The sequence below is a fragment of the Micropterus dolomieu genome, linkage group LG16, assembly GCF_021292245.1.
Source record: "Micropterus dolomieu isolate WLL.071019.BEF.003 ecotype Adirondacks linkage group LG16, ASM2129224v1, whole genome shotgun sequence".
Lineage (NCBI taxonomy): Eukaryota > Metazoa > Chordata > Actinopteri > Centrarchiformes > Centrarchidae > Micropterus > Micropterus dolomieu.
In genome coordinates, this window is record NC_060165.1 from 16,690,323 (window position 1) to 16,707,083 (window position 16,761).

At 39.9% G+C, this 16,761-nt stretch overlaps 1 protein-coding gene and 1 long non-coding RNA gene across 7 annotated transcripts in view; one reads left to right on the top strand and one right to left on the bottom strand.

Annotated features, from left to right (window-relative positions):
- Positions 1 to 6,770, top strand: part of LOC123984837 — a 29,211-nt gene extending 22,441 nt beyond the window's left edge. The window contains exons 2-3 of the long non-coding RNA XR_006828531.1: positions 2,286 to 2,360; positions 6,472 to 6,770. This is a non-coding gene — a long non-coding RNA (uncharacterized LOC123984837). The remainder of the gene's footprint in view (positions 1 to 2,285; positions 2,361 to 6,471) is intronic.
- anks1b (ankyrin repeat and sterile alpha motif domain containing 1B) overlaps positions 2,836 to 16,761 on the bottom strand; it is a 262,630-nt gene continuing 248,704 nt past the window's right edge. For all 6 annotated transcript variants that reach the window (XM_046071972.1, XM_046071971.1, XM_046071973.1 and 3 more), the window contains 4 exons: positions 14,351 to 14,488; positions 12,990 to 13,157; positions 5,309 to 5,400; positions 2,836 to 4,146 (listed from right to left, as the gene is read on the bottom strand). In XM_046071972.1, coding sequence (XP_045927928.1) covers positions 4,098 to 4,146; positions 5,309 to 5,400; positions 12,990 to 13,157; positions 14,351 to 14,488 — 447 coding nt within the window. In that variant the 3' untranslated portion in view covers positions 2,836 to 4,097. The remainder of the gene's footprint in view (positions 4,147 to 5,308; positions 5,401 to 12,989; positions 13,158 to 14,350; positions 14,489 to 16,761) is intronic.

The window sequence follows — 16,761 nt, forward strand, 5'->3', positions numbered from 1 at the left end:
GACCTCTGTGTGAAACAAGTGAGATAACTGCTGTCAGTGACATAATCTTAAAGCAACAAGCGATGACTGATTGAAATTCTTGTTCTGGTGGAAAATTGCAAGTGTATTTAGTATTGTGTAAAACTAAATACATAAACGGTCTTTGCTTGAAACAGTGTTAAAATTTACCAGTTCTTGCCTGCTACTTGGCACTCAGTGGAGATGTAAACATATACCACACTGTACACTGCCGTTAACGTACTGCTGGCCATGTGTAGAGGAGAGGCTGACATGTTTTTGGGACTGACATCAATTTCACTAATAATTACAAGACAGGGGGAAAAGTCAATGGGAGGTCACAGAACAAGAGTCATAGGTCATTTATTTATATATACATTTGCATTTATAATATGAATAACCACTATTTTCAGATTATTTTTATTTTTTTATCGGGGATAAAAAAGGGAGGGAGTTATTCTTCCAGGATTGGGGATTTTTATTTTTTTACTCTGTCACAGGATTAGGAAGGAACAGGATTATTTTTGTGGGAGCGGAATGGGATAGGATTGAAAATCCACTCCTGTGTCACCCTCTAGTGTAGAGTGCCCAAAGCTTGGTCACACTAGTATTGTAACAGCACTTTGGATCCAAAATCAATTAATTGGAGTGTGATGCCGTGACCACTGTATTTACATCACATTATGGCCTGACAACATAGAGTCAACGTACGCTTAAACAACTAACTCTCAGCCACTTACAATACCAGCAAAATATTCTCTCCAAAGGTTTCACAACAATTTACACTTCTGTTTGTGCGTCACTAATGACTTTAACAACCTGAAGGTGTGAATCACCCACATGAATTTAGCACGAGGGAACACCCCACATGGCAAAGACAACTTCATTGGAGGTGGTGGTGGGGGTAATTCATTTATTTATAGGTTTCTCTTTAGTCCAGCTAGAAAGCCTGTATAGTCAATACATAAAACTATTTGGTTTATCTATTCGTATTAGGGCTGCAGCTAACAATGATTTTAGTAGTCGAAGCTTCTACAGATTATTTCATTGATGCATCATTTTAGATGTACTTTTGCTTGGCGGCACCCTGCTGCTGGAGCTTTCTGGGCCCTCTGTCCCTTAATGTACAACTCTTTGCTAGGAATTTAGGGGTTATCGTTGATCCAGCATTAAAATTCGACAAAAATATAAACTCTGTTGTTAAAGGTAGCATTTTTCATTTAAGGACCATAGCTAAACTTAAACCTATTCTCTCTGTAAAGGACCTACAAACTGTCTTGCATACTCTTATATCCTCTCGAATTGATTACTGTAATTCCTTGTAGTCTGGCATCTGTCACTCATCTTTATCACGCTTGCAGCTTGTTCAAAAAGCAGCTGCTAAATAGGGATGAAATGATTACCGGTTTAACGGTAAATCATGGTAAAATTCCCGAAGGTTACTATTACCGTATACATTTTAATTACCATGATAACCGGGTACGGTTAACCGCGCATAACTGCACATAACACGTTACACATTTTAGTCAACCAACCAGCATATCTAGAAACGCTACAGACTCCTCTGTATTCATGTCCGTTTTTGGGCTCATTGCAGTCACTATCACTGTCTTCTAAAGACTTACTTGTTTTCATGTAATTGTCCACGGGATCATTGTATTAACTATAAAATATAAAATCTTGATAATGCACACTTAGATGATTTTCACTTTTAAGTCTCGACTTAAAACATATTTTTATTCTTTGGCGTTTGAGTCTGTCTAGAGGCCCCTGCGCTCGTGTTTTTATTTTGTATCTAACTGTGTTGTTTTTCTATCTTATTGCTGTATTCAATCATTAATTGTTTGGCCTATTTTAATTTATCTGGTTTTAATTTTTATGTCTTCTACTGCATAACTTGTCCAGCACTTTGCTCAACTCTGGTTGTTTTTAAATGTGCTTTATAAATAAATTTGACTTGAGATGCCATTGTGCCGTTGTGATAAGGTGACATAAGTTTTGTTTTATGGTGGACAGACTGTAACATTACAGAGTTGTTTTCTTTTATCTTGAAATAATCCCATACTTTGGACACAAAGCAAACAGCGCCATCATAATCACGTTGTGTTCACACAGCGTAAGGGTGAAGTGCGACGGTAATAAATGTCCGTGCGAAATAGTGCTCTGTATAGTTGGATTAAACAAATCCGATAAAACGATATGCTTTTTTAGTAGTTGATTAAATTGATGAATTGTTTCAGCCCTAATTTGTATAAGAACAATTATTAAAGATTTGATCTCTGTTTCAGTGTTAAGGTTCTGGGCCTGGAAGAGTGAGCTCTGAAGTCACTGCCATCACAGCCTGGTACTAGATCCAACATGAGGTATGTGACTTTTATTATATACGGTTAGTTTGTTACTAGATGGCTTGGATCACTATCATTATCTTTTGACTTTACTTGACATGAGATTTTATACAATATTTATTTAAGTGTGTCTTTCTTCTTCTCGAAGGGTAGGACTGATGTGTGATTTAACATAAATACAGCCATTTAAGAACAGATTGCAGATGCACGTTTCTTAAACATCTTCTTTTAACTATTCAAAAGATATTTCATTGGTCATTTGATTATGTACACCAAGTTGTTTGCAGAAATGTGGGAATACAGCAACAACGCTAAAAATAAGACCTTAGTACAATGTTATCATAACTCAAGCATGATGGCCAATACCTACAAAAACAAGACAAGTTAATAAAATGTAATTATCCACTCAAAATTGCTCAGATTCCCTAAAAGTTGGTAGTGAAACATTTTAATAAACAGGTTGGGGAAAAGGAAATAACTGATGACAACTTGGTATGGGTAAATGATGGTTTTACAAGTCATTTTATTCCATGTGCTTTACAAGGATATAAATAATGGCCAAAATTACAAAAATCAGTGTGCTGGAAGCCCAAGCCTATATACATAAATTGGTCAGCAGTGATGTCACCAAATGACCCATTTCAGTTTTCACTCAAAATACAATCTGCCATTTCTTCTTTCTTTTTTTTTTATTTCCAACCTTTATTTTGGTACCTTGTTTCCAGTGCCACGTACTGCAAATCCTTTATTCTTTTTCTCTTTTACATTACATGTATGAACAATGAGTTGGCAAAATATCTATGTACATTTTATAATTGGACAATGTCTCATCCAAATAATACAGTAATACTGCGTTTAAAATAGTACATCTGCTAGATAAGAGTAGAGCCCCATGATAAATGATGGAGGATTTGACCTGACAAGAGTTAGCTAGCCACCTGCAACATTCACTCTCTGCGTACAAGTATGATCATCTAGTTTAAGATTTTTTTTAAAGGATGGCCATCATTCTCAAGCCCAAGGTTTTCATCTCATCATAGAAAAATAATGTAACGTTAAGACAACAGTAGACAAGAATTGCACAAGAATAATCATAATCATCATGGTAATATACTCTCATATTAAACATTAAAATGTCGGGCAATACGAATAGAATACTTTTTTTTTAAACACGAGATGCTGTTTTGTTCACATAGGTTCATCATCCGTTACGATGAGACATACCTGTTGCATCTTGAGTGTGTTGTAGCTAGTCCAATCACATTTACACGCTTGTGCATATATCTATTATTTTCTGACTTTAAAGAAAAAACGAAAAAAAAAAAACAGCCAGATGTCCTCAAACCCATGCCCATTCCAACACTGACACATGCCCAGTGGTGCCTTTAGCAAGCCCATTGTCTGTTACCCAACAGACGCCCTGTGACTGCCCAAAAGTTCACACGGCATGACTCCCAGTTGGGCGCATAAAACAGATCCTGCTGTAGCTGCAGAAAGTTTAGGCTGCTTTTTTAAATAAGTGTACATTCAGAGCAGACTGCTGTCTGTCAAGATGCAGTCCTGTTAGTGTGTGTATTGAGTGTCTGTCATATGTTTACTGTGTCAAGCATCATGTAGATGAAGGATGTTAAAATATTGTAGTCAACCTTAAACACTGGAGTAGCGTCCATGTTTGTAGTCCTTTGAAAGTGAGCAAGAGGTCCTTTGTAGTCCATTTTGCATTGTATGTGTGACAAGGTCCGTGTTTAGGGCTGGCTACATTCTTTGCATTCCACAGTAATAGACATGAGCGTCCGGCATTGCCCTGCAAATGAGATGACATCACTTATCGAGAGAGCCCTCACACCCCGCCTCTCCACCGGCCCCCCTGCTCAGCAAATCCAAAATGGCCACCATGCGTCCCACATGCTAAACCTTTTACATACAAGATTTTTTTCCCCCAAATAAAATAAGGTTTACTGCCAGGGAAAAATCCATGGGGTTAAAATAATTCTGAACATATATTACACACACATGTGCTGCACAAGGTGCTATAAAAGCAAAAAACTTAACACCTACTTCTTCCTGTGTCACAGGTCAAGTTAAAAGTTGGTTGTCAAAGAAACTCCCAAGTTTATTAATATTTTCAAAAAATAATCTGATAGAATCAAAAAGATGAAATACATTCTAGTAGCTTGCTGGACGAACCAGTTTGCGTCAAAGACTGTGCTACATCACCTCTCTTGTAATTCAGCTCTCCTCTTTGATTAAAAAATGGCTAAAAAGTCTGGACCTTCCTCCAGTTGTCATGTTTTGACAACAGCCCTCCTGATTGTCAGCTCCCACACTGGACTCAGCAGACAGCTAAAACACTGTCACAGCGCTTAGCAGTATTCTGGTTACAAATCTCATTCAATTTGTCAGGGGCAGTTGGACAAAGGAGCTGAAATGTGGAGAAAAGTGAGGGATGGAGGCAGTCAGAAGAAAAAGGAGGAGAGACGAAGCCAAACGGTTGCACCCATCAACAGGAAGAAGAAAAAACAAAAAGCTGGAAGCAGAACAACCGACTGGTTGACCGCTGACTGACCGACAAACAGGAAGTGGAAAAACGGAGCTGACAATTTCCCCTACAGGTGGAGACAGAAGTGCACCACAGGCCCTGGGTTCAAAGGTCATGCGCCAGCCCTGCAGGCATGAGGATGGGGCCAGGGCCAAAGAGGGGGAGAGCAGAAACAAAAGAGAGAAGAGGCGACAAGGAGAAAGAGGAGAGAGACAGCGCAGCGCCAAACGTCATCATGCAGTGGACAGGCTCGGCTAAGGGGGCGGGATGTTTTGTTTTGTATTTTTCAGCCGGTGTGGTGACGCGGCGGCGTGCGTCGCTCGTGCCCAACTCCGGGGCGGGGCCCCAATGCAGGGCAACCTCTGAAAGGCACACACACACAGGAGTGGACAAGGCGGGTGTATGTTAGAAAATAGTGGTCTCGTACTTGGTGTTGACTCCTCTCTTGGCCTCCTGACCCGGCTCCACAATCCACGGCACGTTGGCGTGGCCCTTCTGGTCCATGGATGGCTGCTCCATCTGACAGAAAGAGAAGTAGGAAAAAGAACCAAATTATTTTCAATGACCTTTATCCTCAATTTTGAAAATAATACACATTGTATTGATATTGTACTTTAGGATGTTTTCAAACCAAACAATTCATCACATTTTGAATGCAAACGGCAGTTTCTGTTGAACATCAACATTTTACACATTGGGGCCTTTTTTTTAAAACAATTTCATGCTAATAAAGTCAGTTAAAACAGAGTTAGATGAATGTAGGATGTGCTGCATATGAAGTAATGGAAATAAGATGAAAAAGCAGAACAGAAATCATGAACCAAAGGTCACACATAACAAGTTTCCTTTTAATCTTCCAAACTTATACATGTTTAAATGCAAGATCCTGCTGGTCCTCGACAATTACTGTTTGCTGCTTTTGCAGTAGTGCACTTCCTGTACATCCTAGCATTTTTGATTTTCAAAGAGCTGTGGACTGTCTGCTGCTGCCACTGTGAAGCTATTGTGGCTTCAAAGCGTAGAAACAAACAATCTACTTTGTTTTCAAAATTAACCCCACGGTAGCCAATCAAGCGTCTGGGTTTTGTTGCTGAGGGTGCTTTTCCTCCAGTATATTTGTTTTATTTTCAGACGATTGGGGGGGAGGGGAGACTTGACTGAGTGCTGCAGTTTCAACAGCAGAAGGCTAAATTTGTCCTTGAACTCTGTCTAATGCTCATTTCTATATATAATACATCTAAATCGTGTTAATATTTGATTTTAAAAAAACATTAAAGAACTACTGAAGTAAACCGGGTTAATCTCATGAGTTCTGCAGTACACTAACAGAACCATGTTCCACTTATCTTCTATCAACACACTGCTATAGCAACAATACTAATAATGATCCAGTTCTCTGCCCTCTCACACAACCACAGCAAGACCTTATAATCTTGTTATCAGGTTACAGGATTAAGCACAGCAGCACGACACCATCTTGGTGAAGAACTCATCACCAGGATCAGTCTCAAATTCATCAAACACACATGAAGCCACTGAGTGACCTATGCCTGCCTTGAATATATGTTTTATATCAACATCTTTCTGCAGAAAGGTCGGAACATGAAGTAATGCTGCAGGGACATGCAGCGTGTGATTTGGCTCTGCAAACCTTCAGAGAACAGCCCCATGTGCAAAGGGAGTCTACTGCACTTTTGAATCATTTCTTGGTACATCGTGTGTGCTCTCGTAGTGCAGTCTTCTTTTGATGACCCCTTGAAGCTTCTACCTTGTGTGCAAGATGAAGATGTGCATGAGGGAGAAAAAGTGTCGATCAGAGAGAAAAAGTGTTAAGAGCTCATTCCAAGCATTCTGTGTGTGAAGTATTTTAATAAACATTTAGCTAATTTTAAAGTAGTGGTTATTGCTTTGACTACTTTTTATTTATGCATTTAACATCTTAAACGTGCATCGTTAAGGAGGGATTACATCCCCATTCAGGAGCTGAATCGGTGCAATGTGGCACATTAAATACGAGGTCTGCGTTAGCTGTAAAGAAATTAAATGGGTCAGCATTGCAAAACTGGCTGAAGTGTCATCTGTTTTTCTTTAAAGGTTCAGTTCATCTGGTAATGAGGGGTTGCAAATTGCAACCAACAACTCACTGTGCATTCAAATGCTCCTCGGATAGTCCCATTTCGAGACCTATTATGCTTTTCCACATTTTATGACTTATCAAAAATGTTGGATATTCATGTTAAACGTGGCCAAAGCTTCAAATGAGTTTAAAGTATTTAAAAGAAATCCCTGTCAGCCAAAACCTCAGATTTCCTCCTGTTCTGAACGCTCTGTTTTGAACTGCTTTTTCTACCAACGGCTCCGTTCTACTATACACGGAGCCAGATGGAGCTCCGCACAGCAACGCTCAGTTTGTCTGTACCACTCAGGACAACAATAGCCTGTTAACCTCTTAGCCCACGGGCCATCAGGTACTGGCGGCAGCTTTCGGTATGTGCACACAGCTGCTATGTTAACTTCATACTCATGATACACTGTTTGAAAGCAAAAATCCTCGTGATTCCACCAATGCAAACCATTTCAAGATACAGTCACCACAGCGGGTACAATCAGCGCCTCTGTCAGACCAACCAGTACAAGCAAAATTGACGCGGCTCACCTATGAAGCCTCATAGTAATCCACCGATTGATTATATTCCAACAAAAATGGTGGTGTTACGTTGTCAAAGGTCCAGATGATCCAATCCAGTAAAAACATTTAGTCCAAAACACATTATTCCTAAAATAAATCCCCAGGGACTACTGCAGCATCGTTTCATATTTGCTATTATCATGTCATTATAACCGTAAAAACGCCGATTTGAATGTAAACAACTACGATATCTTGTATTCAAATTAGCCACTGAACTCTAACCTTTTGAGTGACACCAAATCCAACCCAATAGGAGCTCAAATCTCCGTTTCACAGCCTTCAACAGCCAACGAGAGCCTGCGCTATAAGAAAGTGCCAGCCCCTGTTATTTCGTGGGTAGGCCGAGCCAATTGCAAGCAATTGTGCCGATGAAAATCACAATATCCAGCTTTAAGTAGGAAGTTCATGATCTACCAGCAAAAAAACACAACTGCGTCGAGCTACCGGCTAATACGGAGCGATGCAGCAGCAGCCGCCTGCCGCCAAGGGGTGGTGCTGTTTTAGAGAAATTACGCTAAGACATATACATGTAATTTTTCATGACTTGGTATGAAATTTTTACTTGGACTAGGTAAAGCTTTATGCTGTGTCCCTAGAGTGTTTTCCAGGTAATAAGTCCCAGCTATAATTTTCTGCATGCATTTGTTAGCAAGCATTTTTAAGCCGAAATGAAAAACATTAGTTTAGTGTGTTTAAACTTATATTAATAAATTCCAGTAGCACTTACAATCATTTTTCATTTGGGTTAGACACTCCAGAGTGTTTTCTTTCAGAGAAGCCCAAAACCATGCATATACTCCTGCATATATGCCATACAGGAGTCACAGAACTACAATATAGGACTGGAAAAGCAGTTATAACCATATTAGCAATTACATGTGTGCAAAACGTGTATATCCAATACGTAATTTTGCAAGAATCAAAGTTCTGTATACTTCTTTATATGGCATGTACACTTTATTTCTCTTTTTGCAATAAGGAGGAAGGAGGAGGAAGAAAAAAATACTGTTTGATTATTGCGACACCACATGAATGCACCATCTGTCACCGCTGAACCATCTCTTTCCAATCGCGCAGGAGAAGCTACGGTGGCCAACACGCTCGGTGGGCTCTTGTGCTAAATAATGTGTGGGCCTCCATTTGTCTAAATTTCACTTCTGTTCCTACTTCTAGTAAACCAGACTACTACAAACATTACTTGTTCTTCTTTTCATATGTATTAAACACCTTCTGTAGCAGAAGTAGTAGAGTAGTTTGGGCTGTTGATAGAAATGGCTAATTTTAAGGTAATAAAAAGATAACTGTTCATTATGTCTTTAAACACCATTGAAAACATATTTAGATCCTTCTAAATATAACACACTGAACCTTTAATTCATAGTTTTCAGTCACGTGACTTGCGCGGTGACCTGGAGGGCAAAATGGATCAAGATAGTGGCTCACGCCGGACTCCCTCGTAGAGACGCCACAAAAGCCGTTAAATTTTATTTCAATCACCTCTCAACTCAAGAAAAAGATAGATATGGACACAAACTGTAAGAGTTGGGCACTTGCGATCCTTATACAGCACCCGCTGCCGTATTTCTGCCGTTAAAAACTGCCAGGTCCCTGCCAGCTCTCCACTGTAGTAATGTTTACGTTTACCTTGTAGGGAATTCCTCACCTAACACAGCCCAGGCTCGTCTCCTCGTTGATTAGTGCATCCGAAAGCACAACAAACATCCAGCATTTTGGCAATGCAAAAGTAACAAACTCTAAGTAACAGTGTATCACTTGCTTCCTTGTTGGCCGGCAGCGGAAAATAACGTCTTTTTTGGAATGTGACGTCACGTAAAAACTATGAATAGCAATTCTACTAACTGTTGATATGGGGATAGAGGTAGTAACTGAAGAATAACACACACAAACACTGCAAACAGAACACCCATGGATGCAGAGTCGATTTGAATAAAAGCGACAGAATAAAATGGAAGCACTTACAGATGACGCAGTCTCCTCAACTAAAAGAAAATCATGTGGAAATAAAGGCTAAGAGAAGGAAAAGCGTGGAAGACCTGTGACTGAGCTTTGTGAGGAAGATGGAAGAGTCGAGGGGGAGGAAGAGGAGGGTGGAGAGGAGGCCGGTGAGGGGTGTAAATGTGGCCCAGTGACCAGCGGCTGGAGGGGGACATGATGACCTACAGGGGCAGAGGTCATACACAGGTCAAAGTGGGCCTGCTCAGCAACACTAACACCGAAAACAACACAGCAGCAAGGCAAAACCACAGCAAAGACAGAGCAGCTGCATGGCAACAACACGGCAGCAAAGTCCTCACCCTGGTAACAGCGTGGGAGTGCGGCAATACAAAACCAAAGCAAGAGTAGACCACGTTACGCCATATAGCAACTCCTGCATGGCAAAGTCATGAAAAAATGGTGAGATAGCTTGTGCTTACATTTCAGTTGTTAAAGAAAGTGTAAATTCATGGCTCCTACTTGGAAACCAGCTTTCACAAAGCTTGGAAGCCTTTTCAGTCCTTTAAAGAAACATAAGGTTGTAAAACTATCAAAAGGTTTGCGATCATTTATTTCAATCCCATTTTGCAGCTACAGTACCATGCCGATGCTGATCAAAGACAGACCCATATCAGACACGCTCACACTCAAAAGGGCCAGGTTAAGTGGATGTTGCGGGAGATTTAACAGCTGATATGCTCACATAACACATGCACGACATAAAAATGAAAATCGGAGGGTGTGGAGAAACAAAGCAACAGTATTTTAAAGCACAGGGGCTTGAGAGGTGCTGCAGGATGGAGATTATGGCTGGCAGGTGGCAGGAATATTAAGTGAATCCTGCAGTATCTTTGCCCTGCTGCACACCACAAGCCATTAACCACACACACACACTCACACGAACACAGGGAGGAAAAAGGCAATTAATGGTTAATGTAACGGTCGCCGAGTCAGCAGATTGTGTGTACGCATGCCATCGTCCATCATCTCTATAGGCACAGGACCACACACACACACACACACAAACTAGGACTGTACGATATGGTAAAAAATAAAACTATTCTAATCATGAGGATGTGACATTTGTTGGGGTCTATACCACAATTTGTGCAGCCCTAACACAAATACTGCATGTTCTATTTTTCTATCCTTTCTCTCACTCTGTCTTTCCATACTGTCTCACATCTCTCTCTAACTTTAGAAAGTGAGACCATTCCTCCGGAACCACTGACTCTCGTCCATCACCATCTCTTTCTAACACGACTCACAGTATGTAAATTGACTTAAATTTGGTCTAAGCACACCGATATAGCAGCCACCGTAATTCTATACTCGTGGTGCTGTGCCAGCTGATGCGTGTCGGTGCAGGAGAGAAGTGTGCGGAGTGGGTTAGCGTGACTATTTCAAAGCTCTGTTGGGGGTCAAAGGGGGGGGAAGACAGGTTTACAAATAGACTTGGTGACGCTGCATTTGGAGGAGGCATGTGGAAAGGCCACACGTTTGCACTTATACATGCACAAACAGAAATTCATGATATAATGTGGGACTTTACTATCTAATATCACAAAGCTAGGGTCAAACTGCAATGCTTTATTGGTACCAACTGAGATTGGAAAAAGGCTAAAATAGAGACCCTGTGGTGTTTTTGACCACTAGTAGAGTGATAGAGCAATGTTTGTTTGTTTGTTTAGGGGGCAACGCCATGAAGCATAGCAATTTGCCAGTAAAGGCAGTGAAAATGAAGACTGCAAGTTAGCAAAACATGGACGTACACAATGCCTGATTTAAATATTTTGCTTTGCTAATAATTTACAAGGAAGGTATTCAATGTATTTGTTAGATCTTGTGGATGTGGTGAGAAACAGCAAATGTAAACATAACTTTTGTTGTCCCGCGACCCTGTACGCAGGATAAGCGGTTGACGAAGGATGGATGGATCGAACTTTTGTTGTAAAAACACAAGGGGTCCCTTTAAGTACTGAAAGCTGGCATCAAATCTATAGTCAAACTTGTTATCTGATTCATTTTTTCTGAGATGGCGCCACATTAAAATCACAATTTCAGGCCATTTTAGGCAAACTTCTTCTTCGATTTCTTATGTTGGTAAAATTTAACATTTGAAAACTGTGGTGTCTTTTGTAAAATGTGAACACAATACGTTTATTTATTTCTCAAAGGCAATGATAAAGTTTTGTATCGGTGCTACAGGGTACGTTAAATAGTTTACTGAGTTGCTATGTTGGGCCGACTTTTTGGGAAGAGTCTGTGGAAATATGGGATTTGAACATTGGTTTTGTCCGGGTCGAACATTTTAGCCTTCTGAGAAATGTGAAATTAACTGTGAAATCAAGAAAATTACACTTAAGGTGCTAACCTGCTGTTGAATAATAGTTTGAGGAAGGAAGGCTGCGTGACCGAATTACAGAGTAACATATCAAGTGCTGAGGTCACAAAATGATGTGACTCAAAAATCAAAGGAATGGTATTATCACAATAATCAGCAAACTTTCCCAAAACACTAGTGTGAAAAACACCATAAACAAAAGCAGGTTGGTCTGTATATTCTATGCACCCATTGCAGTATTGCTCGGACATATTAGATACCCTTGCACACTACTGTATTTTTTATGAAGACCTCATGGGCTGAAATGCCAATAAATTAATTCTCCATGCAAAGTATGTAGGAGTCTTCCATATGAGGATTCTTTATCTGCTTACACACAAACACACACACACACACACACACACACACACACACAGTGAGGCGAGCAAAGTAAGCCTCCACGGAGCCCTATGCAAACAGGCCTCATCAATCAGCCCAGTGTGTAAGAGACTGCAGGGACAAGAAGACCGAATGGACGCTTAGCAGATCAAATATCCACCTACACCTCTGCCACACTCTCTGCTGGGCCAAGACACACACACACACACACACACACACACACACACACACACACACACACTAAAAACAAGCGCTGCAGGAGAATCCCAGTAAACAAGAACAGAGTTGAAAACGATGTGATCGAGCAGGGACGAATCAGAGCAGAGAGATGGAAATTGTGGACAGATTTCAGTGTAAATGAGACAGAGTTGATGGTATGCAGGTTAGATTTGATTAGAAGCAGATACATAATAGCTAAATTTGAGTTCAAGAGTGGAACGGTGATATGAAAGTGAAAATCCATCTTAAAACACAATTCCTCTATTCTTTTTATAAACAATCCTGTGTATTAATTTGGGAGAGAAGTTCTGAACCTTAAGTTTATCATGAAAACGCTGTAAGAAGTAGAGGATCCATTTCATAGAAATGTTATCAACTAAAATTCTTTAAATCCAGAATAACAGAAACAACTTGAATTGCTGATGTGAATTTCATTTTAGGGTGGACTTTCTCTTCAAACTGTCGTGCGGCAGCAATGCTTACAGATTTGCGGATGTTGACACGAGGTTTGGGGACAGGTTTGTTGGGCTTGCTGTCAAAGCTCTCAGGCAGTGTGGACGATCCATGGCCGCTCTTCCTGGCCTGCAGGGCCAGCTGGTAAGCCACCTCGAAGGCCTGACCGAGTGTCAGGATGATCTCATACGCCAGGTTCTGACAAGGGAGTAAACAGGTGTGAGAATGCAATGTGATATCAGGGTTTTTCCTGGCTCAGAATGGGCCTATGGGGGGTGACTTTGCGCGACAGTAAGCATGATCGGTACGCGTACAGTAAAGGCAATGACTTACCTTATGACCAAAATATATGCATTTTCTTGTTATTTCTGACCATTTGATAAACAAAATATAATCACAACATGGAAGAGTAAAGGTATAAATTAGTGTATTAATAAATATTATAACATTGTATTAACATTACATCAATAGCATAATGTTAGTATAATAATATTTTACAGGTTACATTTGATTTGGGTGATCTGCTTACAGATTAGTTTATTATTACAGATAATTATTTGAGATTGCTAATGTTTGTGTATTCATTATAATTTCAGATAATAGTACAGGCTACTATAACTTACCATTAGTAGCTTAATATTAATTCCAGTTGGACAAAACAACGGTTTCTGTGGGTTGTTTTCAGTTACTAAATTATTGTGCAAACAAATGCTCTACTTGGTGGTCAGTCTCTCATTTGTTTATGCAAATGAACTTGTCAGTAATAAAAATTGTGCATACAGAACGACGAGTTCAACAATTCTAAAGTTTGCTGTAGTGCCTCAACCTCTTTTTAATGTCCCACCTCCTCCTGTGATTGGTCGGTTCACGAAAAGTGACTTTGATGAGCAACTAGTGCACGGCTGCATCTACCTGCTGAGATTAGCAGGCAGGAGAGAATTGGAACAGGTGAGCGTAACGTAATGCCCAGAAAACCTGATCTGGAGAGGGTAGGGGAGAGAACCGGTGCCGATATGCCTAAGACTAAAATGTAAACGTGACAGTACCGGTGAATACCAGCACACTTGAAGCACAAACGGCTTTTATACTGTGAGAAATAACAGAAGTCATTAGCGCGAGCTTCGTAGCACAGCAGCTGGTTTATAAATCCAGCTGATGGGGATGAGAAGAGAGGTGACTGCTCGAAGACGAGACGTTGTATTTAAGTTTATGTTCTGCTTGCTCAACAGTTGTTTGATTATGGCTATTAAAACACATTCGGAGAGGATTTGAAAGTTGTTGTTTTTTTCAATTCTGATCAAAAATTTCTCTATGCAGGAAAAACCATGGATATTAAAGGCACTATGAATATGATATTTGCTTAGAAAGACTGACACAGTGTCAGTACTGACCACATCAAAAGCAGTGAAGACGTGGCAGTAGTGGTGACTCGACTTGAGGTCTTTGGTGATGTAGGCAAACGTAGACAGATCCTCTGGATCCTGAGCTGCACATGAGATGTTACGAATCTCATGTTCTGCTATGATGTTCTGCAGAGAGAGAGAAACCGAGGTAGAAAGATAAAGAGGTGCAGAGAGAGATTGTTGATTATCTCCAGTGAGCCACTTCATGGAAAAACAAATCTGATTTATTATTCATCTAATTTCACACATCCCAAAACTATAACCACTATAGCACAATTTTGGTTTGAGAGGGTTTTTTTTTTTTTTGAGTGACTGAGTTGGAATTTGTTCTCTGGTAATGTCACCGGAGAACACCCAGACTTTGTTTTAAATAAAGCACATCTCAGTGTTGTTAAATAATGTTGATTTTCTCAGCTATTTTTTATTTAGTCTTAGTCCTGCGTGAAATTGTTGTCATCCTATTTTTTTGATCAAGTTTCAGTTGACTAATAGTCTCTAATAAGTCTTAGTCAAAGAACACCAATTTTAGTAGATTAGTTTTAATCATCTAGCTTAAAGGGTAACTGCAGTTTTTTCAAGCTTCTTTCCCATGGTTTTGTGTGTTAGTCTATGTGACTAATTGGGACAGCATTTTGAAATTGGTCCAGTATTGAGCAAGCATGCTGCAGCAGCAGCAGCGAGACAGGGCTGCAACATATTCGTTGTGGGCAGTTGCGCCCCGTCAAAGTATGTCCTCAAAAGTGCTTGTTTTTGCCACGGACAGGCTCAGATTGTTATTACAAGTGTCCGACAACATTGTGGAAAGAGATGCAATATTGCATGTTGATATAGTCAGTTAGTGTTTCATGAAATCATTTCTTTCTCGTCTTAGTAATGGAGGAAAAAACGGTAGTTGACAAATAATAACATATTAAGTCCTCGTTTCCAATTAAATTAACAGTACTGTGAATTATAGAACATCATCAAAAAAGCATTCGTGAGGGCTAATACCAGGAAAAACATTTTTTGTCATATTGGATATGAATATCATATCTTTGTCTTTGATTCTATAGAAAGATATCAACATATTAATAGTTTCTGTTAAGTGAAGGAGAAATCCCCTCCCTCTTTTGTTCACTGGGACAGCTGGGAAGCTAAGGAGAGAGGGAATAGGGGAGTTTTAATACTTTAACAGAAAGTCCTTGAGAGCTTTTTGATTTCCAATTTTAGTGTGCATTATTTCCTTAATTGATTTATTAACCTTATTATTTCTTCCCTTCCCTTCATTCTCTACTCGGTACATAATTTACACTAGGAGCTGAGGAAAACTGAGATGTAGATCTTGCAAACCAGTTGGCTACTTCATATCAGGAACATACTAGGGCATGTGAGCAGGCTAAGTGGCAATGTGAAATGATTTATGATTGCCTGATGGCCATGTTAGAGGCAATACTTCATCTCATATCTGAGTCCTGTAACCACGCAGAGCCCAGAGAAGAGAATAGTGACATACTTTCTCTTCTCTGACTAACATTAAACTGTTTTGGCAAAGACAAACAAAGTCGAACATACTCGATTTAAAAACAAGAAATTATTTTACTGGTGTCTAGTGTCACCAGCTGGCCACTGTGTCATCATTGTTGGCTAACTTTAATATCCAAATATGTGTGTTTGTATTTTTTATGTGTTGTGGCCAACTTAACTTGAGTCTGTACAGTGCTGCCTGAGGAACAGCACCGAACTCAATGTTCTGGCTATCTGCAGATTCTGCTCATCTTCTGCTGTGTGTGGGGCTTAAATAAATACCCTTTTGCAAGCAAGCTGCTTATAATTATGTTAAAAGTGTTTCTCACTGTGACACCTTTTTACCCACCTGAGGTGGATTAGATCCTGCTGTCTTTCACACCTAAGCACAGGAACCAGTAGCTGAAAGGAATAATTGACTCCTTCGTGTGAAAATATTAGCCAGGTCTAAGATGTTCTCAACTTCCTTCACATAATATCGGCACAGCAACCCAAACTCATTACACATCTTCCGTGTCTCTTTACGTTGGACATGTTGTCACACACTGGCCTTCACTCAAATGTCACTCTGGATTGAAAAGGAATGATGATAAACTGTGTAAAATAATGATTTTTAATACTTCAAAAGTTTTTAATGAGCTTTTAAATATTCCATTAAGGATTTAATGAACTGAGTAGGTTGTTATTGATTTTTTTTTGTAACATTCAGCTGATTATTGCCTGTCTGTGTTTTGCCCTCTTGTACACCTTATTGATTTTTACACCATAGTTTTAAAATCAGGCTGCAGCAAAAGCAGACATCAGCGCTGCTATGCTGACCATTTCTGACACCTCTTAATGTCACTCGTGTTCAATAGCCTGACCTTTCATGTGTTATTTACAGTAGGCGTCACCAG